This window comes from Phlebotomus argentipes, unplaced genomic scaffold (genome assembly GCF_947086385.1).
Source record: "Phlebotomus argentipes unplaced genomic scaffold, Phlebotomus argentipes genome assembly contig_2, whole genome shotgun sequence".
Classification (NCBI taxonomy): Eukaryota; Metazoa; Arthropoda; class Insecta; order Diptera; family Psychodidae; genus Phlebotomus; species Phlebotomus argentipes.
Genome location: NW_026776162.1, coordinates 6,082,710 through 6,107,013, shown reverse-complemented (window position 1 = coordinate 6,107,013; position 24,304 = coordinate 6,082,710). Strand labels below are relative to the sequence as shown.

Below are 24,304 nucleotides of genomic sequence, written 5' to 3'. Positions count from 1 at the left end.
GTCGCAAAACGATTTCATAAACTTTAAAATTGCATAACTTGAGAATAAGTCGGTGCAATTTCTTCAAATTTTAGTATGTTGTAGCTGAGATTGAGAACTTTCCAATGAACCCTTATTTGTGGGGATTAAAATTATAGGACCGGAGTTTTGAGGGTTCAAAGTTTACACCTTCACCAGCCTATATCTCAGCTGTTTACCAACCGATTTTGATCATTTTTTCACCAAAAGACGTATTTCGACGCCTTTTAATAGGCTGCATTTACAAAGAGTCTGTGACGTTATTAGTGACTCCGCCATATTGCTTTAACCTTAAACCACGCGTTGAACTCACTTGGCAGCCCCCTTGGCGTTCCCAATTTGAAGGTGAAGAGTCTCTCTGCTACTCCTTCTGCAATTTATACAGTTTGGGGTAATTTTTCTCACTTACCATTACTTCTCTTGCAGATTCTGGACCCGAGCTACCACAGCAGCCCATCCCTTCAGACATCAGCCCTGATCGTTCTCTGCTCCGTGGTTTTGGTGCTGGTTGTTTTGATATCATCGCTGCTCGTGTGGAAGTAAGTACAGAGCCCATGATTTATTTTTGGTCTCCGCAGTGACACATCAAATGTCTCGTGGAGGATCCAATCGACGATTTGGCGAGCACTTTGTCACGGAGGCGTTGCCCCTGAAGCGGCACGAGTAGAATTCGCAAAATTCTGCCTCAGCCAAAACGCTCCGCCTCTAAGTCTTCTAAGCTTGATCGCGTTTTCTTCACCTCTTTTTGCCCATCGCTGCTCATCCGCCAGTGAAATTGCTCGATTTTTTTTTACCATGCAAAATTCACAAGAAATTGCAAACGTCGTGCGCAATTAATTGCTTTTCCACGAACACAAATTTTTGGCACACGCACTTTGTCCGCAATTTTCCTCGTACAAGAAAATCAATCAATCCTCCCCCAATTCTCCATGGCGATAAATAATGCAGTGTATTAGTCCACCTCTTCGCACGGGAAACTCTCTGGGTATTGAGATGATGACGAGGGCGACAGGATAAGAATTCCGCACTGTATTTGGCAAATATCTCGATGACCTGGAGCACGTTTCGTCTTAATGGGGTCAAAATGTAAAGCGCGCGCGCGCTCGGGAAGTCGCTGTGATGTGTGAAGATTTGATATCAGTTGGGTTTTCACCATAAAAAGAAAAGATATCGCGCGAGCCTTGGCTGTGTCAAATGAATTTTTAGCACGTCAAACACGTTCTCTGTCGCGCAATTGGGGATCATTTATCAAAATTGCCATTTCTCTATATTTTCAATTCACACTCTCCCGGAAATTCCCCACGCTTTGCCTACGCAGAAAGTGGGTGAATTTCAAACATTCACCTCCGCGCGGGAATCATTTACAACTGTCTGACCTTTGCCTAAAGCCTCAACAAAAGCGAATATTTTCCCATCTTTGCCAACGACAATTGTGCAAATTGCATAAATAGACAATTAGCAGTTAATTAGCAATCACGCCTGGGGAGAAATCACCCACAATTTAGTCAATAGCACAGTTTCACAGTGACTTAAATCAGACCTCATTATTCCCAGTGACAGAGCTTCAAAGTTAGATTCAGTGTTACAAAGTTTAACAATGCGACTCTGATGGGGGATGAAAAACTACCCTTTCCAAATTACGCCTGAAAGGATGGGGAGAAAAAAATCCTTTCTACAAATTGCAAATATTGAAATTTCATAGTGAAACTTTGAGGAAAATTGCACAAAAAGCTTCAAAATTAAATATTCATGACCGAAAAAATCCCGTCGCTTCGTCATGAAAATGCATACGTGACCTTCCGCAATCATTTTTCTTGCTGTTTAAAGAAAATGTATAGAAACTGCGACACATTTTTCCTGGAGAAGAGCCGGAGGAAAAAAAATTAAACTATGCGAGGTGGAAAAATGGAATACACAAGAAATACTCTCAAGGCAAATTTATCAACATTTATCAATATTCTCACCGTTGTTGGGCTTTTGTTGGGCATTATTGTTGGTGAAAGTATAGATTTAAGCAAGTCTGTTGGGTGGGAAAATCAGTAATTGCTTTCGCGCTTCGCCAGAGTAATTTGTCATTTGGGTGAAAAATGAAAAAGTATCGTCGTTTGGGTGGAAAAGGGGGGAATTTTTGACACGTCACCGCGCGCGCGTTATTATAAAATCAAAGCACAAATTGTGGAGAAGTGTATTGAGAAAGTTGCATGTTGTGTCTCTCTTCCTGGGCTGTAAATGAAGCACTGACAGCTTGGGAAATAATTTATCAGGAAGTGTATTGAGAGCATTGACAAGTTGCTCTATTGGTTCTGTTGTTTATGTTGTCCCTCAAACCCACATAGCTTCTCGCGCCCAGAGAGAATCATTTTATGTGGATGCCGATGATTTTTATAGTGCGCGCCAGTCACAAGAAATACATACATTGTCTTCCGCGCCATCCTTCACCTTGAAGAGATGCCTTGCCGATCATTTCGAGATGCTGTGGAACTAATCGTAAATTTTATTGAATTTAAATTTTCCCCCCACATCTCAGCGGCATCTCGCAGTCGCCCTGGGATAAAAATACACACTCCTCGAATTTGTACTGAGTCCGGAGAAAATTCAATTCCTCAGCGGCCAGCCCCAGAAGACTCTCCACCAATTAACAGTGCGGAGAGTTGTTTTAGTTTCCTGAAATTTAATTTGATGTTTTCGCTCACCTCCAACTCCGGGATACTCCTCACCTCTTTTTTCTGCCGTGCTCTTCTCCTTTGCACCGTGGGAAGAGATATTAATGGCTCCGAGATTTTTTCCCGAGCTCGTTCACTCGCCCAGAAATTGACTTTATTGATTCACCCACGTCTTTAATTTATTGTGCGCTAAAAAATCTGTTCTTTCTCACCCATGCTCACGATATTTGTCACGCTACAAATTAATTATCAATCGAGAATCGCTTGGATTTCTCGGAAAAATCTTCAATTTTTTCCCAAGGGTCTGCTAATGTGGGTTTTCAATGTCAAAGCATCCGATTTGATTCGTCATAAAAAATATTTCATGATTCAATAACGACGTAAATAATAAAAAATAAATAAATGAGAGATTTTTCTTTTAATAAACTGCCAATAAATATTCTTTTCTCACCGCTATTTTCCACTAAATCTGTGCTGAAAATTTTTATTTCCCTAAAAACACTTCTCAATTTTCACATTTGTGATCAAAAATATTTTTTTTCCACGCCTGAATTTATCAATTTTCGTATAGAATCCTTCCTAACATTCTCTTTAACGCTTCAATGTGTATCCTTGGGTTGTGAATCTTCTCCTTAGAAGTCCTTTTAAAGCCCAAAATGTCATTTTTCACCTTGTTTTCTACTATATTCATTTGGGAAGCTACTAATATCGCATCTTCGCGTCTTTCTTCTTCTTTTTTCTCATATTTGCATACTCGATGACTTCCTGGCGTGATCCTGATCTAGAAAGAGAGGAATTTGAGCACAAAAATAGAGCTTTTCAGCTTTCTTAGCTGATTAAGTTTGAAACTATCTGCACTTAAAGAATATGATCAGAACTTCTACTATTTTTTCTAACTAATCTAACTTGATGATTTCGAAAACTACACCCCTTGATTTTTTTTCCACAAGAACACGCCATAAATTGATTACTCAAATACTATACATAGAAAGCTCTGAAGTATATTTCTTGCATCGCACAGCAAAGTTTTGAGGCTTTTCAGGTTCCTTTGTACATTTTGTCTCTCAGCAGCTTGACTATCTTAAGTATAGCGTCGGAGTCTATGTGTTGAATATGCGGAAAAATCACAATCATCAGCATAATTTTGGATTTCCTCTTTTATATGTTTTCTTATCTTCCGTTCATATCATAATCAGCCGCCGTTTATACACCCTCTCTCGAGCAAGCGAGTGTGGAAGTTGCTCCGTCTTTCGTCATTTCCGTCTCACACAAAACACACCCCCGCCACATCCCGTGGGGGGTGGCATGTAAGTGCCATAAAAGAGAGCCAAGGGTGGCGAGGGCAAGAAATCAAAATTTCCATTCGACTAGAAGGGAATTTAGAGAAGTTGAAGTGACTTTTATCTAAACGATGTAACCATAATTCACTTTGTCTGCGGCACGATGAAGATGATTCTCCTCTCTCTCTCTCTTCGGCTTTTCTCTGTGTTAGACCCAAAAATGCCGAGTTTCCTTTGCTCAGGGAAGAAGAGACACCCTATCTGATGGTGAGACGATGGTGAAAATGGGTTTGGGGGGTGAACCTGAAATGTACGTCAAGGCGAAAAAGGGAGGATCAGCCATAGTCGCACAGGAGGAAAAGTTTCACTCTTGTGTGCCCCAAAAAGTGACGGCAAATCCTTGCAAACTTCAATCATAAATGAATTATATTTTCGATGACAGGGCGACACAGACCTCTTCAACCCCCGCCCAGTTGTCGCCCTCGGGGCGGTAAGCGATCCCACCTGAACTCTTCCTGGGCACAAAAAGTGTCTCTCTCAGCCACCTGTAAAGGCGGCGGATGGCATAATGGGAATCACCCAGAAAGATGACTCGGGAAGAAAGTTCGGCATAAATTTTAATTAAGTTGAAATGAAGATGAACGGCATTTGTGTGTGTGTGTGTTTTTGTGAGTGAGAATAGCAGGTTTTGAGGAGTACTTTTAATTAAATACTGGAGAAATTATAATTATGTAAATGCGTTATTCAAAATCATGCATGGGATATATGAAAATGACGAGAACAGAGAGAGAATAGAGACAGTCTGAGTTCGGAATCCATGACTTTTACAATTACTTCCACTTCATATCAATGACATAAGAGCCACACAACAAAGTGTAATACGCAGTTGCAATTTTCCTTACTTCTGCTCAACTAAATTTATCTTCAAAGGAATTGTCATTCGTCACGAGAATGATGAATTTTTGCAGTTCTTTCACATAACACTTATTTATGTAGCATCACTTGAGTGTCTTTTGATTGTGCTTTTGATGGAAAACCAGTGTTTTTTTTCTATGTATCTTTTTGAAATAATTACGTGAATTCATTCTGTTAAAAGAGGAAATCTCATAATTCATTCACATAACAATAATAATCTGTGCATTTGCATATTTGTCACACTTCTTCCAACACTTTAATGTGCTGGCTCTTTAAGTCCTTTGTTGGCGATATTATATCGCATTTTCTCTGGAGCTCAAAAAGACACACAAACACACACATGGAGACAATGAAAAGAATTCCACAATAGATAAAACATTTTCCGCTCCAAATACACCCATCATATTCCATCCCGGGACTCCCTCTCCTGGCGGCGTGCATTTTCCATTTCACAGGACTTCCGACACGGGCGAGAGAAAGAGAGTCCTTTCGGCCTCTTTCGGCGGCGGCAGCGAAGAAGGTTCACATGCCAAGAGTCAAGCTCTGGCGAGTGTAAAAACACTCATTGGCCCAAATGTGTCGTCTTTTGTGAAGAGACAAGAATCGAGTGAAGAGTCTGTGAATTTTATTATGTGTCGTGGCACGATAAAAATTTTTCCGAGACGAGAGACACGAAGTATTTCACACTCTTTTTCCTCCTTTTCCCCCTACAAAGCATAGTCATCTCTGTCTCTCTGGCGATAGAGTGCCGAACTCTGACTCCGAACTTGTCAGTATGGATGGTCGAGTGTCTCAAGTGGAGTTTAATTTACTTTGGGTCACGCGAGTTGGTAACCTTAAACATCTTCATTATGTTGTCACACACAAAAGTCTCTCTTTCACATCTTCTAAGGCGCGAGATTGTGAGGAATTTCCAGCGCACGTTATTCAGTGAGAAGACAGCAAAACGTCGTGCAAAAAGAACCTCTTCACGAAGGGGCTTCACTTGGCGTTTCTTTTTTTTGTCAAGACGCTCAAACCCATCGCATTGAGGTGAAAAACTCTTTAACTGTATGTTATTCAAAATAGTACACGAGAAGAGAGGAGAGAGAGGAGAAAAAGGTCTTAGAAAAGAGAAAAGAAAATTGTAAAGAGGCGCAATTAAAAATGTCTTAAACGATTAATTTAGCCGTATAAATCTTCCGTTCCCACTTCTTTTGTGTGTGGCGTCCAAATAAAAAATGATCATGTTAAATTTCACAATTACTGTACACATCTCTTAGACAGTCCAAAAATATGACTTTCTTCACGTCTTCTCTTCCATTTAATAATTCCTCTAGTGTGGTGGCCTTTTTTATTATAATAAACACCCATCCTCACTGCTACACTGGCGAGCAATGCAATTGCACCACGGCATTATTTATTGCAATTAAATCTGTCGACAAGTGGGAGATAATATAGTCATAAGTGGTTTACAACACAGACTAATGATCCCGATTCTTTGGATTTCTTTTGCATTGCGCAAAGAAATTATCATTTTCTAGGTTATGTAACGAATCACGGTCAGATTTAGTGAATATTTCGCATTCTAGCAGAACAATTCTTATGCTAAAGTCACCAAGATTGCTAGTCATTGGCAGAAATAAGAATTTTCATGCGATGAACATTTCTAAACACTGGAAATTGTGTTTAAGTCAAACATAACCTCGAAAAGAGTATTGTGGACGTGGAAAATCTTTATTTAAACCACTTTTTCCACGATTTTGACTTTTAATCAGCATTTTTGGGTTGAAAAGATGTTTTTTATCATCTAGAAAACTCCAAATTGAAGTCTTTTAAGATCTCTTGGTGATATTTTTGAGGTTATGGTTGGATAAGATGTCGTAGTTTTTAATGATACTTTCAATTACTCAGGCATTTCTCATATAATTGATAGTCAATATTCTGCAGTTATTTATTTTCTTAACCTGGATACGAATTTAAGGTCTATTTTTACAAAATATTGTTCAGAAAAACCGTTGCAAACATAACCTCTACAATTTCATCGATTTGAAAGAGAAAATAACCAACAATTCTTCGTCGTTTCCCTTAGAATCAGTGCCAATTGAGGAGCACTTTTTCAACAATCTTTCAGACGTTTTGAAGGGTTTTTTTCAGGTGTGTCTAAATTTCTGCTCTCAACTGTATCCCTTGCAACAATATTCTCTTCTTCTTGCGCTCGCAAGACACCATTCTTCAACTGTGAACCATTCTTTCGCGCGCGCATTTCTATTTATTTGATACGAAGCCACACAAAATAATAAATTACACTTTTTTCTAACCATCCACACCACTTGTGCTGCCGAGTTGGGTATTTTTCGGACTGAAAAGGCGACTGTGTTTCCATCACTTGGCGGAACAGGCGCGCATTGGGCCGGTGCGATTCACCGCGAGGCACCCTGCCGACGATATGAAATCATTTTTGATTGGGTCGTAAAAATTTTTTGGCCAACAAACTTTATGGCCTCCTCTTTTATGGCATTGAGCGAGGAATTGTCCTGTTGTCAACTTTATAATTTATTTTCCTAACCATACCTAATTATACTTAATTAGGGACTTAATTTTCATAATTCTAATAATTTTTGCCCACGAGAGAAGTATGACTGGAGAAAAAAGAGCGACGAAGCATTTCCGACAGCTGACGGCTTTTGTTGGTTCTGTTTTATTTTATATTTGCAGAAGAGGAAATAGAGTTCTCAGAATGTTCTCTGCATGAATTTCCTATGCCGAGAGAGAGAGAATTCACGCGAATATAAAAAATGTCTTGCAAGAGTCACGCGAATGGAATGAGCTTGAATTGAGACGCAACTCAGGCCGCAGAGAGCTTCAATTGTGTGCAGCAGAAGTTGAAGGAAAATTGGTGAAATTTTTATATAGAGACACGCGAGTTTCTCACGCGGTGAAATGGAACTCTATTTAGATTTATTTCCCATGATTGAGAGCCTCACATTGAGGGGTTGAATGTTATCTATCTCACCCCCGACGAAATGGCAAAACTCCAACGCACAGAATCATCGATTTGGCAGAGTGAAAAAGTTTTTTTTTTCTCCTCTAACGTGAAGATTGAAAGTTTTGCCAGTGTTTTGTGGGGATGAGTTTGCGAATCACACTCAATATGTGCCCTCCAGCGCACAACAGTTGGAATTATAAGGAGAAATGTCAACGACAAGAGGTCACGTTTGTGTAAGTAAAAAGTAAACGATTTCGTTAACTTTTTCCCCGCACACACACACGCTCCTGGACTTGGAATAAGACATTCTTCTTGGGTGGAAAGTCACCCAAAAGTCTCCCACACCCCCTAATCTGGGGCTGAGATGCGATTCAATGGTAGTTTGAGAGACGGAGTGGTGGTTTCTTTTTCCACTAAATCGCACCTCAACTTGACGACATATTCTCCCGATGCCATGGGTATTTTGTGTGTGGGGGTGAAAAAAGTGGAAAACTTCCCTGGAAAATCAATTTCACTGTCATTCAGAAATTCTATCGGGGCGATTACATCGATGCTGCGGAAAGTTTGTCGACTGAATTTCACAAGGAGGAGATAATATGTCTCAAATCTGTACACCACTTCCTGGACACTTCCACAATTCCTCTGCAGAATCTTCAACACTTCAGACACTTCTGAAAGCCTTAAAAAGGGCATTTTCCATCGCCTTTTTGACTCCTTCGACTGTTTCTCACACTCAATTCTGACTTATAGCGAACTAATTTTAGGTTTTGCCTTCAGAAAATGCTTTGAAAAATTCTGACCAAATTGTGAGGTTATGAATTCCATTTAAAAAAAATCCTTCTTAGACTAATTTAGGTCTTTACAAAACTTGGAAATGAGTAAATATAGTGAATCTCTGAACATTTCTACTAAAATAATGAGGTTGAATTTATCACTTGAAAGCAATTATTGGATTTTTTGAGGTTATGATTGACTTTTAAGCTTTTCTCAATCAAAATGATTTTTTTCCGATCAAAAATGCTCAATTCTGTGTAGAAAAATTGTAATAATCCCAGCCTAAGAACAAATTTCAACAAATTTGATGACTTTGAGAGTTATTAAATCGACAAAATCTATTTTAAATCAATCACATAACCTAGAAAAGCAATAAAATTTTGCTTTCTTAAGTAAAATAATACAGAAAATGCCTCAATTTGTTGAAATTGAAGCCTTTGCAATGAAATGATTCTAAATAAACACTTCCACAATTCTGTATACCACTTCTGACCATAATATCTGCCCCTTGGAATTTCACACACTTATGCGAAGTTTAAGAACACAACTCTCTCGGATGTGCTTCCGAGAGAGGCTGAAGATGCACATAAATTGAATGCAATGAGCACTGATTTTTATGCTTGTAGAGAATTATGAGGACATTCCCTAATGATTCCAGGCAATTCAATATGTGTTTACAAATTCTATTCAATTATATGAATTAATTGAAGTTCACTTGAGCTCAGCAAGACGGAAGGAATTTCTCTTGGAAAATTAACATCCGACCGGAGCTAAATTGGCAAATATGCAGACAATTTTCTCAAGATCAATCTATAAAATGTGTTTCTGATGATGACAATCGTCAAGTTTCACGGATGATTTGATTTTCCATTTGGGTGTCAGCCAAGGAAAATAGTGTGTCGCCCATGAAAAGGGGAAGTGAAAAAGGAAGAAAAGGAAGATGTGAAGTGACTGCAATCTGCAATTTCTTGCACACAGAAGCACATCTCCTTGCTCAACACACAAATTAACATTGTGAGACAATATTGCAATGCCGGCACAAGTTGCAGTGTATGAGGAAGAAACCTAAAACTGTCATCACATGATTACCGTTTTGGAAATTTATATTAAACATCGCACATGAACCAGATGTTGCAGAGACGAAAAGTATATTTTTACGGGAATATTGCCAGTGTGGAGAGTGAAGTCTCGAGGCAATGGGGAGTTGTACGCCGAATTGGACATGAGTGGAACAATTTCATCATGTCGAATACCATTCAGTATAAATACACACACACACATCTCGCCAGGCATCCCACGAGGCGCACAGATTGCAGAAGACGCGTCTGCAATTAGGAATTTCGATAATGGACGGCGAACACATAAAATTTCGCAATAAAATCGCTGCTATTTCAATTTAACTATTGATTTTAATTGCGCAGAATAGGAGGAAAAAGCCACCAGCCCAGGAGGTGAACAGAGCGCGCGCTCCTCTTGCGATCCTTTCTGCCAGATAATATATAGCGAACAAACACATGTCGGCTCAAATCAATGAACTTTCTGCAACATGATTAGCCTGGGCGCCCGCGATGAGGAAATCATACCCGCGATACAACATTGTAGTTGTGCCATGATACAATAAAATCTATTTTCAGCGCCCAATCTCGCCTCTATCACGGCATCCTCAGCACACAAATCAAATTTCACTCCTCAATGCCACGATGTTTATTTGACTCAGGCTGCAAAATGTACACATTATCGCATCGATGCGATATTGCGTATCTTTTGCGCCTGGCTTCTTGAGACTCCTTTCAGCTATGGACGCTGAAATGCTAAATTGACACTTTATACAACTCCTATTTGTAATCATTTGCAAATTGAATACATTCTGCAGAGTCTGCAGTTCTTCACATGCGACATATTGAACAATATTTTGTTATATCGAACGGATTTCCAAACAAACTTGATCAGCATGATCAGCTGATGATGAATCCAGGCTTTTTCTTTGAAAAGCTTCATTTTCGCGCTGTAATTTCCTTCTTACCTTCCAAGAATCGCTCCAGGAAATCATAGAGTGTGAAAATGTGTAAGAATAGGGAGAAAATTATGCGTAAAATGCAATAAAACTAGCGTTTTTCGCATAATTTGATGCGAAAATAATCCAATTTTTGATAATTTTTCCTCTGGTAATCAATATATTTCAGTCGGGATCGAATTGAAAGCCTTTCAGTCAACTATTTGATTGATAATGCACATTTTTACTGCTATATAATTACTGTGATCCATAATTAAAAGTGCACACTGTAGCAAATTAGCTCCTGCTCTGCATACATTGCAAACTTCATTTGCCCAATTACGCGAGGCATAATTAATTCTGTGCGATTTTTTGTCGTCATAACACTTCTTGTTCGCATTCACAGTGCGTTGTTAATTCAAATTATCGGCCACTCTTCAGCCCAATTGACCCGCGTGTGCTTCTTTTGCTGAGGGCGAAGAAAAATCTCTGTCGATTTTTCTTGAGTGGGAAAACACCAACGCGGAGGGAGAGAGGCGAAGATTCTCTTGTGCTAATGGGCGAGAAGACATCATTTTCACAGCATATTTCCCTTCATTCAGAATGACTCTCTGGTGCTGTAGTGGGGAAGATTTCCATGTAATTTCCAACAAGCGCGAGGAGGCGCATGAAAAATAAAAATAACCATTGACAAGAGAGATGAAATCCACTATTCTGATTTTCATAATCATTTACATTTCTTACCATCGCTCTTCTCATCTCAATTCCCTTCTTCCAAACATGACGCCACCTTCGCCATTCAATTAGATTTCTTTCTTCGGCACACAGGAAGCCTCACAAAAATTTGTTTGAAGATGAAAATGGGTGAGGAAATGCTGGGCGAATCTGGCATGATGGCTTGGGTATAAGAAGTAAAATTAAATGCGTGGAAAATCTTTTATATTCTGGGGAAGGAAAAGAACTTTCTTATCTCTTCCACACTCTTCCCCTCTCGCACCTTCTCACTGTCTATAATATTGTAAATTCGTGAGGCGTCTTCAACTTCACGAGTTTTTCCGTCTTCTTTTTTTTCTCTCTCTCCTCTGCTTTTGCCCCAGAATGCGTGCTTTTTCCCGTGTGCCTCTCGCCCATGGTGAAAATCATGTTGACAAAGGGGTTTCTTCTACTCCTACAAATGGTTCACTTTAGCTTTACACGCGGTATTCCACCCCAAAAGAGCTCCAATGTTGGGGTGGTGGCGGCGGGGGAGAAAAAGTCAGAGGAAACACACGATAAGTATGGTGGAAGGCATAAACCTAAATGAAAATGCAGAAGCAACTCCTTTTGCCTTTTCCTTTTTGGAAGAAAAATTGCGAGTCACCTGAATGTTCTTTCTTCCTCTCTTTTTTTCTCTCTTGCCATCACTTTTTTTTCTTGCCCTCCTTTTCACCCTGTGAATCCTCCACGCAGAGAAATATAAGAAATGGGGGCTGCGGAATGCACGGGTTTTTGGGGGGTTGGAAACAAATTTCCTCTTTGGCACAAGATATCCTAAAAATAAATAAAGCAAACAAAAAGTCCATTTGGGAAGAAGCGTGGTGGGGGAAGAGGAATCCGTAAGTGTTTGCAGAGCCAAGGGTCAGAGCAAGGGGGAGATAAGACACTCTGAAGTGGTGTACACCACAGCGGGAGTGTGCAGAAGTGTCCAGAAACTTGCAATATTCCTTTTCCGAGTGCTTTTTTTGATTGCCAAATTATCCTGATTCTTTGGATTTCCGTCGATTTTTATACATAAATAATTATAAAAATCTTTTTCCTAGGTTATGTATTGATTCACGAATAGATTTAGTAAATATTTCGCTTAGAATTAAGCATTTTCGTGCAATAAACATTGTTATTCTCACCCTTTGATGTCAAGAAACACTGCATAATTGTATTGAACTGAAACATAACCTCAAAAATAGTCGTTTGAACTTGGAAAATGTTCATTTTGAAAAATTTCTTCATGATTTTGCCTCTGAATCAGCAATTTTTAATTCAATGACAAATCATAACCATTTGAAAGCTTCCAAACGAAGGCTTTTTGAAGATCTCTTAGTTGCATTTTTAGGTTATAGTCGGAAAAGAAGTCCAAAAACTCGTTTTTAATTAGATTCTTGCAGAAATGTTGCATGGAAACTTGAGAAACAGTCTAAAAACTTCAAGCTCTTGAACACCTAAGCAATTCTGGAAGTGTTTAGAAGTGGTGGACAGATTTAAGGCATATTATCTCCCCCTTGGGTCACAGCTTTAAGTGAGTGAGATGAGGTTTCAGAGACTTGAAACTCAACTCATTTTGCTCGTGCGTCGGCCAGCTTAAAAATAACATATGGGTGATAAGGCCAATTGAGGATTCCTCCGCTTGTCAGGACGTCACAGGTCGTTTGCCTCCTGTTCGCCAAACAGTCTCAATGCCCAAAGGGTCGAAAGTGTAATCAATTCCGGAGTGAGGATACCTTCTCGCAGAGCCGGAAGGCCCAGTTAATTGACAAGTTTAATGCCATGAGTAATGCCATGATATTTGAAGTCAATGGCGATTGTTCCTCGGCGGAGGGGAAAAAAAAAGTTTCACTTCACTAATTAATGAAGCTTTCGTGCGAATAATTGCCGCCACGCTGATCTGGGATAAATTGTGAAAATTACTCTTGACATGACGAGCAGGAGTGAAATGGTTGAGCGCAAGAGAGAGAGAAAGAGAGTCTTATTTGGATGGAAATGAGAAGAGAGGATGAGGAAGATTGAGTGATGATATAAAATGTGATTTTCTCAAATGCAAAGTAAACGTTTTTCTTCCTCGTCTACCATCGTCAGATGAATAAATAAATACTGTCGACCTATATATAGTGGAATTGCTGAGAAACACATAATCACACATAAGTAAATAAACTTTGATAACTTATTAATACCATGCAGGATGAATTTTCCCACATTTCACATTTTCGCCCATATATATAAAGTGAGAGAGAGAATGTGCGGCAGGAAGATATGGATAAGTTAATTATTAAGAAATACACGAGGGAGTTTCGAACTGAGCAAGTATTGATTAGATTTTCTCTTGTTCGCTCGCACCACGACTCAGACAAATCCATTGCCGTTTAATGACTTGTCAATCTCGACTTTATTGACGACTTTACGGGTTTGGGGAGAAAACGAGCGGAATTATGTGAGGTCGAGGCGAGAATCTAATCCATTTTTATATCCGTGAAAATATAATTAGTGCCAGAAGATGCGCCTAATTAGGATGTGAATGTCTTATGAGATGAAACTCAATATGCCTCAATCGTCTCTCTCTCTCTCTGACTCTTGTAATAATTACAATTATCGGGATGGTATCGAATATCGTGCATGTTGTGTCTGCACAACCCGAGAATCCATCTCTCTAAAGTCACCTCAGTGGGAGGACTTCCGCCCCCAGCGCGATGCTTCTTAAAGTATCTATCTGGGGCGGGAAAGTTTGGGAGATTCTGCCACAGGATGGAATTTAAGATTTCTCTCTACGTTCGACACCGCGTGTATGTTCAATTATGTGGTTTTAGACTCATTAACGCCTCTTCTGCCATCAATTATTATTCCAAATGCGGAAGTTTTTCACTGCCTTGGCCGAAGGAGTGTTTGATAGTTTTCTCAATGGCAATCCAGGAAAAATTACACACATATAAAGAGTCAACTTTAGACAATAGTAAAAAATCTTATTTATCTAAAAAGCACAAATGGAAAAAATTGTCATGTTTTGCGAATGAAAAGGTGGATTTTCATTGTTTACACCGTAGAATTTTTCCAAGAAAAATGTCTCAAAAATTGGAGTGAAATGTATAAAACGTCTTTTCAGAAAACAAATTGATTTTCAGAATTACCCTGAAATGTTTTTTTAGACTTTTAATGATTATTTCTCATATCTTTTAAATTATTTCACTTGAAAACTTTAAAGAACAGTTAAAGTAAAGTATGAACAGTTGATTTTTTGGAACTTGTTTGGATAAATCGACGTTGGAAAGTAATATTTACACATTTTCTATTAATTTTGCCATATTTTAGTCAAAAATTTCAATAAATACTGATAAAATCAACTAAAATATTTACAATATAGAGAATACAGAGCAATATTTGCACTTTAACCGACGATTTGAAGGCATTTTGAGGGTTTTGAAGTAAATTTCGCAGCTTTTAATGTTACATTTTGAACTCGCTCTTAATAGCTTTCGAGGCACCCGTCGATATAAAAGGATACAGAGAATATTAAATAAATATCATAATGTGATAATTTTCCTCAAAATGAATTTAAAATATTTTCAGCAACTCTCCATGTTACGTAATTTAATTACACTACGTGTGAGCTTTTTAAATAAATGATATTAAACACGTCGATTGCTAATTAAATTGGAAAAAAATACTGTTTGTCAGAGAGAACGAGATAAATTGTCGAAAAGTGAATTATGCTGGAATAAAACTCACTGCAACTGCAGTATTTTTTGCCACAAGTAATTGAAACTTATGGTCTGTCTTTGTGTCAATTTCGCACAATTGCCATCTTCATGCACTCGGACGGTGTATTAACTTATGTGAAATTCCACATATGTAATAAAATATATTGGAAAATGGAGTTTTTCCGTCATAAATTGCGAATGTTCATGCTTCATGTGCACGAGGAGACTTTTGAAATTCAACTCGAGACACACACACACAACTCACGTGCATCTTAAAGAGTCTCTTCACCTCGCCGGGAGAGACATGGTTGCGAGGCATGTGATGGATTTATTCATCTGGAGTCAACACAATTCCTCATGCACACTCCCATATCCAGTTGACGTGTTATCAAAGTGGAGATATATGGCCGGAGGCAATCGCATAGAAGATTATTACACCTGGAGATGACTGAATCAAACTGTGCTCCAAGTGTAATTGAGTTACCGCAAAAGTTGGCCAATTTCCATCACATGCCGTCCGAGGGTTGGCGGCAAGAGACACATCCCTGACTCGCCTTGGCAGCTTGTCAACACCCTCGGATGACACCCAGGATCATCACAGAACGACTCACACCGCGTGAGCAATCTGTATTTGCACCCAGCGAGGCGAAATGATGAAAGAAAGGCATTAGGGGGCTTGTATTGATCAAAAGTTTCGCTCTGGGGGCTGAGCAAGAAGTCAACACACACGAATCTGCAGTGAAAGCTCTCCGACTTGCTCGCATACACCAAACCACAGCACGACATGAATATTACTCATGGAAACGAAGTCACAAGCTTTCAAGAGATTTTGATTTCTAAGCATACATAAATTGAATATGTGTAATAAAGGAAATTCTGCCAGTCATCGATCCTACACAGCGTCATCCGCCAGTCTTATTCGAAGCCGCCAGCAGGAAATTTTCTCTATTCACCCTCAAAACGCACCCCATCCCCCCGCCCAGTGCTTCTTCAGGCTTCTCATGATCTCGGGAGTGTCGTGGATTTTCTCTCTCTCTCTCTACACGCCGCGCGTATGAAGGGCGGAAGGAGTCTTTTTCCCGATGTGAACAGGAGTGAATTCAGAAATCCCAGCATGAGTAAGAGTGATCCAGGAGTTGTGTTTGATGCACAGAATGGTGCGCCCAATGAAAGGAGTCCACTGCGAAGAGGGTGTTGTGGGAATACAAGTAAAAATTGACATATATATACGCTTTCCGCTCCCCAGTATTGAAAACTTTAAGAAATGGGATTTTTACTCTCCGCACGCCGAACTTTTCCCTATGCTGACATTGTATTGCCGCTCGCCCAGACAGAGTCGCGCATAGGTTTTACCGTGTATTATGCAAAGATATTCAAAATTCACAAGTTATATGAACAGGCAAATACAATCAACTTGGAAATATGACATGAAACACTCGTACAAGTTTTACATACTCCCAAGGATTTAGTGAAGGAATCGAGGAGATCTTCGCAGTTCGTCAGTTCCAACTCTCCTTGAAGATGTCTCAAGACATACTTTCCATTCTCTTGAAACCTCAACTTTCTTGTTCTGTCGCTGTAAATTCATAGTTTTTAGATCGATTTTTCACGGAATATTATGTCAATTTCGCGAGTTTCTCTCTTCACAAAATCATCCCTCATATCGCTCAACTGGACGCTAAACTACCCTGGAATATTTGATTTAACTTGATGTGCTATTAAAATCAAATTGGCGGAAATATTTGAGGCAATAAAAATGGAATTTTATAGCTTGGCAAGTATATATCAATCCGACACCACGGAGAACGTGTATCAAAATCTCATGAGTTCAGTGGCTGAATAGCGCCATAAGTTTCGTCGCTGACGGCAATGGGGATGAAAGGTGCAGCTGAAGGAGCTTTTGCCACCAAAATGGGGGTGAATTTTGCCAACGCAGAGCATCAATCGCGACCTAATGGTGAATGATTTATAGCAGATAATGGCTTTTGGCCCCTCTGCCACCGCAAAAGTCATCCCGGAGTCTCATCGCTCAAATGCGGGGCCGAAGCGAGTGGGCGAGAAGGAGTTCTCAGGGACTTCCCCGTCACAGCACAGACAGTCGATGCTCTCAATCTTGACTTCTGTGTCTGTTTTGTCTTGTGGCACTCACCGTGAGTGCACGAGCGGGTGTGTGGCTTTGTTTGGCGAAGTTTGGTGGCTGCGACTGTGGCGGAGGGGCGCGCGGGGCGGCGGCTGGGGAGGAAGTGATACACACAGATGATGTGGGGGCATGTGTGTGCTGAAGGGTGGATTGTATCTCCTGAGTGGGGGCGGCATTAGAGCGGCTTGGGATGAAAAAGCGTCGGCAGCAAATGAAAACTGACATAATGTGCTGACGCCTGATGTACGCCAACATAACAGCCATGCACCATCTTTTCGTCATTTTTGGCCACACTCTTTCCGGCTTTTCACCATCATCTGGCTCAACGTGTGTAAAGTATGATGCGAGTGAGGAATGGGCGACTGGGGGGCTTTTTTCTGCACTGCCATCAGCCCATAGTGTTCGTCGTAAAAACAAGCACTCAAGACGCTGGGGAGACGCAGAAAAAAGAGGGTCTCTGTGAATCATTTCGCGTCTCCATCTCATCTAACATGCAAAATTGCCCGTGCACATGATGTGAGCCACGGAGGGTTCGAGGTGGACTCAAAAATACCCATCCAACTGTCTAAGTGGGTCCTCTCGCTCTGCTCTGCTCTCTGGAAGTCAAAAAGCGCCCTGGCACACATCCAACATCCACTGCCATAGCACGCAATGCAATATTTTTGCTGCATTCCAAACTGCCTTTCCGACTCATTAGGATTTTGGCACTAGAAAAAGTTACTTTGAAGGCAATATTCGCACTTTACAAAATAATTGGCGTCGTTCTGGGCACCAAACAGCGACAGAGAGATATCACAGACCGCATCATCGCAAATTGCGCAACTTCCAGGCTTGATTTATAGATTTTTTCGAGAAATTTAATAAACTTTAATGCATTTATCATCCACACGATATTTCCGAAATGTCACCGCGTGTGCTCTTTACGTGAGATTCCAGCGCTTTTCTTTGTCTCTTCTCTCTCTCCTCTTCTTATTTCTTTTCATCCCCTTGTGGAGAGGGAGAGGATATCAATTGGGGGTAAATCAATTATAAGGCAATTTATCATTTATTGTCACTGCCTGTAAAATATATCTACGGGAAAAAGCAAGGGTAAATATTGCCACAGACACTGCAAGGAAAAAATCTTGAATCCTTCTTCGTGAGGCAAAGAAATATTTCTGCGATTGGGAAACTCCTTCTTTTCGAGCAGGGCTTTAGAATGCTGGATTTAATTCGCTCTTTTTCCTCTCGATTGGGTATTTAGTCACAGCACTGTTCGCACTCCCAAACACACATGTTAGTCTTTGCCATAAATTCTCTTGCGACATGGTGCAAAAATCAGTATCCTCTCATCCCCATCTGGGCTGGCATATCTCAGCACCTTCTCTAAGACGATGGGCGAGGCGGGGAAAAAAAGTGTAAAGTGTCAGTTATTGAGTGGAATGGGTGGTGTGGGTGAAATCAATGGTGAGCATGAGCAAATTGTCATGTATGGGTGTGAGATGTGCTGTTGATTTGGGAGTGAAGACACGATCGTAAACAGACAAGAGGAGCGGATGTGACACGGAAATATAAGGAAAGTGATAAAGGAAGGCGAAAATCCATTGCGCAAAAATATTTCCATACAAAAGGCGACGTGACTGCAATGTTGCGCGAAATGTATATGAAGACATGGAAGAGGTTCTCATGTTGGAAAAGTCTCTCGGCCATATAGTATTTGTCGCCGCTGTTTTCCATGATTCCCCATCTAATTCAATTTGGCCGCACTATCCGGACGAGGATTTTGCCAACAAGCACCCCAAATACACTTTAGCATTATCCGTCAAATGCACTCGCACAGCACAGAGAGCGCGCGCAAAGTGTTTTACAAAATAGCACCCCAAGAGCGATTCACAAGAGGCGACCGTATGAATACATATTACTGTGTATCATCATGTCCTCCATTCGCAGGATTAGTCCATATTAAATAGGAAAATACTATATCGGACCTGCGTTCGACAGTGAAATCACTCACACAACTTCCACACACGCGAGCGTATGCACGGCAAATGGATGGAAGTTGCAGGGATTTTGCATTCCATTCCGCCCCGCGGCTGCCACTTGAGTGTCATTCGTCAACATCGAGGGCAGTACCATTCATCAAAACTCACCCCTAAATGCCTTGTGAAAACCCTGGCAAACGCAGTACGCCAACAGCGCGCGGCTTTCCGAAATAAATGTCGCACACAATATCGCGATGAATTCTGGGCGAGAAAGCTTTTCCATCAATAAACATCCCTCTCGCGCACATCGAGTGATGCAATATTGAGAAAATTCACTCACCCCCGGCGTCTCATCCCCCACACACACACACACACACACACACATTTCCCATCACCATCGGAACAGAAACCGAGACGAAGTGGAGTGGATAAAAGATCCTTGTAGCTACATTTCTGATTTTGCAGAATGGAAATCGAACAATTGGTGAATTGCAATGTCTCTCGCTTAAATTCGATTATGGTACCATTTTCCGGTGGTGAGAATATGTTGTAGTTGATTGGTGAAGTGGAAAAATCATTTCTGACAGTTTAATGCAAAATGCGAGTTCTTCGTCCGCTTCTGCATCACACTCAAACCCACATCAATAATCCTCAACTTCTCTCCCTCTTTCCGCTCTCAAGATCTCGCACACCCCCTTAAAATATTCTCACCCTCAAACAGCCTCTCTCTCTCCCCATTCCTCACCTCGTCATAATCCCGCTTCGAGAGTGTAGTATAAATTGTAAGGCGATTTCGCATGGGATAAAACAATAAATCTCTTTCTCTTCCTCTTTGGGAAAACCGCACAGAAAGTGCTCTGAGAAAAGAACAACCAGCAAAGCGTTTCTCAGTGTAACAAGCGTTAATAGGAATTACAAACATTTTCGGTGCTTGTCAAGAAGACCATTGGAATTATTAGAATTATTACACAATCCAGCACAGAAGCATGAATTTGACTGCAACGCATGGTCAAATGGGTTTAAAATATTAATTGATATGGAATACAATTTGCGCCTTAATTGACGCCTTCTGTTGTGGCGTGAATTGCCAGCCAGACAGAGTCCACCACTCAGTCAGGGGATGACGTGCGTAAAACCCTCTTACAGCCCAAACACTCATCCAAGCCTGATCCATCACTTTTCGCATTAAATATACAAAAGAGTGGATGAGAATATTCATGAATGAAAATGCGTGTCTTATTGTTCATTGTTGGTTAAGTGACGAAAAGCTCTCGGGAGAAGTGCTTCGCATGGGGCTGAAAACTCCCCTTCGTCGCCACACATTCATCCTTCCCCAAATTAATTGTGGACGAGACAAAAACGGACTCCGTAATGAGACAGAAAATCAATTAGCGGTGACTTGTGGAGAATAAATCTTCATTTAAATAATTATGTGGGTGGATTTAATATGTGGAATCATATGTGCAATTATATCTCTTTGGAGATGCACAGATTAAATCAGGCCATATTATATGATTTATTTATCAAACCTTGCATCAAACTTGAATGTGATCAGCTAAATTAATTTTTTTTTTCGGTGAAATTCTGGACGCAAAAGTTGTGCAGACAAAAATGCCATTAAATTCGATTGTCCGGAAAGTCAGAAGCTTTCAGCAAATCACTCAAATGACGAACTTTTTCCTTTCAACTTTTAATTAAAATAAATTGTCACTCCACATTTTGCCAAAGTGAAATATAGCATGAACAAATAGTTGGAATTTGAAGTAAATTTTACTTGAATTTGCGAAACAACAAAAAAAGTAGTATTTAATGAACTAAAAATAAACTTTACCAATTCATCATAATTAATGCGCTCGTCAAATACATTTCAAATTAACTCCTATTTCAACCTGAACTTCTGCCACCAATTATGATGTAATCAAATTATTGAAAATATCCATTTTCACCAGCTTTTTTTGCTCGCCCCTTCTTTTTCACCCACAAAATACAAAATTGCCGAACATTTCACGATAATTGCCAGCTTTGGGGTTTGAATGCAGAGCGTTGAGATTTTACATAATTTTCCACTCCAGTTGCGAGGCATGTTGTAATTTACGCGAAATTGAACAAAATATATACAAGTTACTCATGCCAAACCGCCCACAATTGCACCAAATGACAATGTGACAAAATGTCGACTGACCATTTTGCTACGGGAATGTGAAAATTACAACCGCACGGATCCAATCACAGGAGTGTGATTATTAATTCAGAATAACATCAAGAACACCAGAGAGAGAGAAAACTTTTCAGACGCCATTAATTTACATGTGCGAGATTGGAATCCGCACACAGACCAGAGTTTTCACTGGATGGGGTGTGATTCTGCAGGGGGTGGGTTTTCGTCGAAATTGGAATTGTCACTGCAATCGAATCGAGTCGGGGAAACTCGTGGAAATGGCATTTAATTAAGTAATCATGTCTCGTTTGTTTATCGTCGTCGCATTCGAAATGGGTGCCATAATACTCTCTTCTTGAAGACTTCGTCTTCTCACCTCCTGAACACCAGCATTTCTCACATCCCTGCCAATATAGAGCCCTTCACACCATCATAGGGATATGAGGCATTTATATATTGTTGGGAGAATGACGCTTTTCGGGAAAGTTTCCTTCTTGAGTTCTTGATGGAATTAAATTTGAATTTCTTGCACTGTTACTGGATAAAGTTTACAACTTGTCGGATTGCAATGAGTTGGTATGCAAATGTCAATTTGAATTTTGACAGAGAGTGACAAGAAAATACCTCTTCTGTCCATTCTGAATTGAGCAATTCTTACTTAAGGACACTTTGTGAGATGTACAAAGTTTATCTTCATTATCAAATCGATCTTGTGCAACTCTAAGAGTGATTACAGACTTGTGGGTGATCCATGAGAGAATAAGCGAGAGCCTGACAGCTAGTTGAGCAATGAAACCCGACTGATCTCTCGATACATCGAAGGTTCAACCGATACTTATTGCGTTCCCGATGGCAGCGCCCTCAGCCGAAGCTGCACCGAAACATTTCACAGCTCAAAACACATAAAATGGCGGATCTCTTGGGAATTATTTCTTGAAATCTCAAAATTATTACATCCTTTCGCGAATCTTCAATTTTCGCTGTTTTATCGTAAAATTCTACGCCTTTTGATAAAATAAACAAATCAATTAACAGCTGAGAGTGGAACTCGAAGCAAAAATGGCGCTAGTGTCGACAAAGAAGAATAACTCCTGAGTGTTTTCAGCGCCAGTTCAGCCACGACTTATCTCTGATCCAACCTTTATACAGTCCAAGCTCACCCACGGAGGATTGATCCTAGTTCCTGTCAATTCGTGGGTGATCAGCAAGTCTGTAATCGCTCTAAGGATTTCATGGCATCTTCTTCGTCTTGAGCCAAATAAGTGCTTAATTCTTCTCTGACTTGTGAATTTTTATTGAATTCTTCGGTAAATTCTAAGCAATTTCCATCCAGACTCTCCTTAGTGGACATTATGAATAACATCCAGATTTTATTAGGGTTTCAGCCTGATCCTCTGTTGTGATATTTTCCAAATTAAGGGTGTGAATAAAATACCTTTTTGAGCGTTTGACTTTCTCTCTGCATGCGAATCTTTTTCGCCCACAAATTTGTGAGGGTGACGCGTTGCTGCGTGAAAAAGGGTTTGTGTGCTCTTTGATAATAAATGGCGAGAAGATTGTGTATGGGACGATAATAATGTAAGAAAATGGCAGGACAATGACAATAACGCAAATCCACCAGAAACATTATATGATCGTGTATTTTGGGGAATGTAGTCCGGACAATCTCCCTCCAGATTTATGGTTTGGGCAAAAAGTCGGCAGAGGGTCGATTCGGAAATATTGTAATTTGACCAAAATATCACCCACTCCACTTCAGAGGGTAATTCAATGTTGGATTTGCACGAGGACAAAAAAAAAAAGAAACGAACCCAGATAAAATGGACATAAATTGCCTCCGACCACCCTCACTTTTGAGCGTTGGATTCCCCATGTGTTGACCCTCTCCTTGTGGTCGGGACGAGAGAGAAAAAACAGCCCGCGCCGGAGTGCTCTAGTGCGTCTATGGTCAGAATTATCTCATCACTCTTGGCGTTCAATGGTCCATTCGACCGTATTGCCTCTGGTCTCGCACCGGGCGAGGAGCGCCTCTCGCCCTTAATGGTAAAAATAACATTCAACAGTGTACTAAAGGGATTAAAGAGAGGAGATAAGCCCCTCGCTGAAAGATGTTGTCCGATCTGGTTGAAATGATAAAAATGGATTACATTCCGGCTGAGCGATGACCACAATGCCTGATCTCGGGCGGCGAGGAAGGCTTAGAAAATTAAACTCCACGAGCGACGAGGGGTGTGCGCTCTCGGGACAAAATATTGGTTTATACATCCCATTCAAAACTCCCCAGCCAGGCCACCAGCGCCAGACATCGTGACAAATCCCTGACGAAGGAGGAGGAATAAGACCGTAGAAATATGATGATGGCAATTGGATTTACCGCCACCCAGAGTCTCGTGCAGGGGAAAGGGTTGTCGTCACCGCAGTCGTCTCTCGCCAGATAAGCTCCACACATGGCTGAGATTGCCTGAGAGGCCACTCATTCCAATTATGAATGTTTCAGTATGTTTACCATTGAGATCATTTCATTATTTACCAAACAATTTACTCTCTGTGTCAATTTGAGAGTTATTTCGCTGGAATTATACAAGAAATTCCATTGAATTTTAACCGATTTCCTGGAATGACAAACCCCTCAATCTGCTCGAAATCACGCAGGAAATCTGTCGTGGCTTAATATTTGATTTTTAGTCTGTGAATAGAGGATTAGTGTGACTATTAGGGGTGATTATCATCGCCAATTGATGAGTGTAATTCCCTTTCAAATGGGAAACCATTGAAATATCAACCCTTTCCCCCATTGAATGACTTTTTACTGGACACGGAAAAGCAACTTCTTTAGTGGAATAATCGCCCAAGTACAGGAATATCCTTCCTGGAATACCCCAGAGATTGTCAGTCTGTTGAGTTAACGAGTTCTTTTATAGACTTCTTACTCTTGTCAGCGAGTTAAGGTGTTCTTTTTTTCCACCTTCTTCTTCTCCCAACTCAAAATCAC

The 24,304-nt window shown here is 40.4% G+C and overlaps 1 protein-coding gene across 1 annotated transcript in view; it reads left to right on the top strand.

Moving 5' to 3' along the window:
• LOC132265437 (uncharacterized) overlaps window positions 1-24,304 on the top strand; it is a 46,015-nt gene that overhangs the window by 7,655 nt on the left and 14,056 nt on the right. The window contains exon 2 of the mRNA XM_059766128.1: window positions 445-557. Within this exon, the coding sequence (XP_059622111.1) occupies window positions 445-557 (113 nt within the window). The remainder of the gene's footprint in view (window positions 1-444; window positions 558-24,304) is intronic.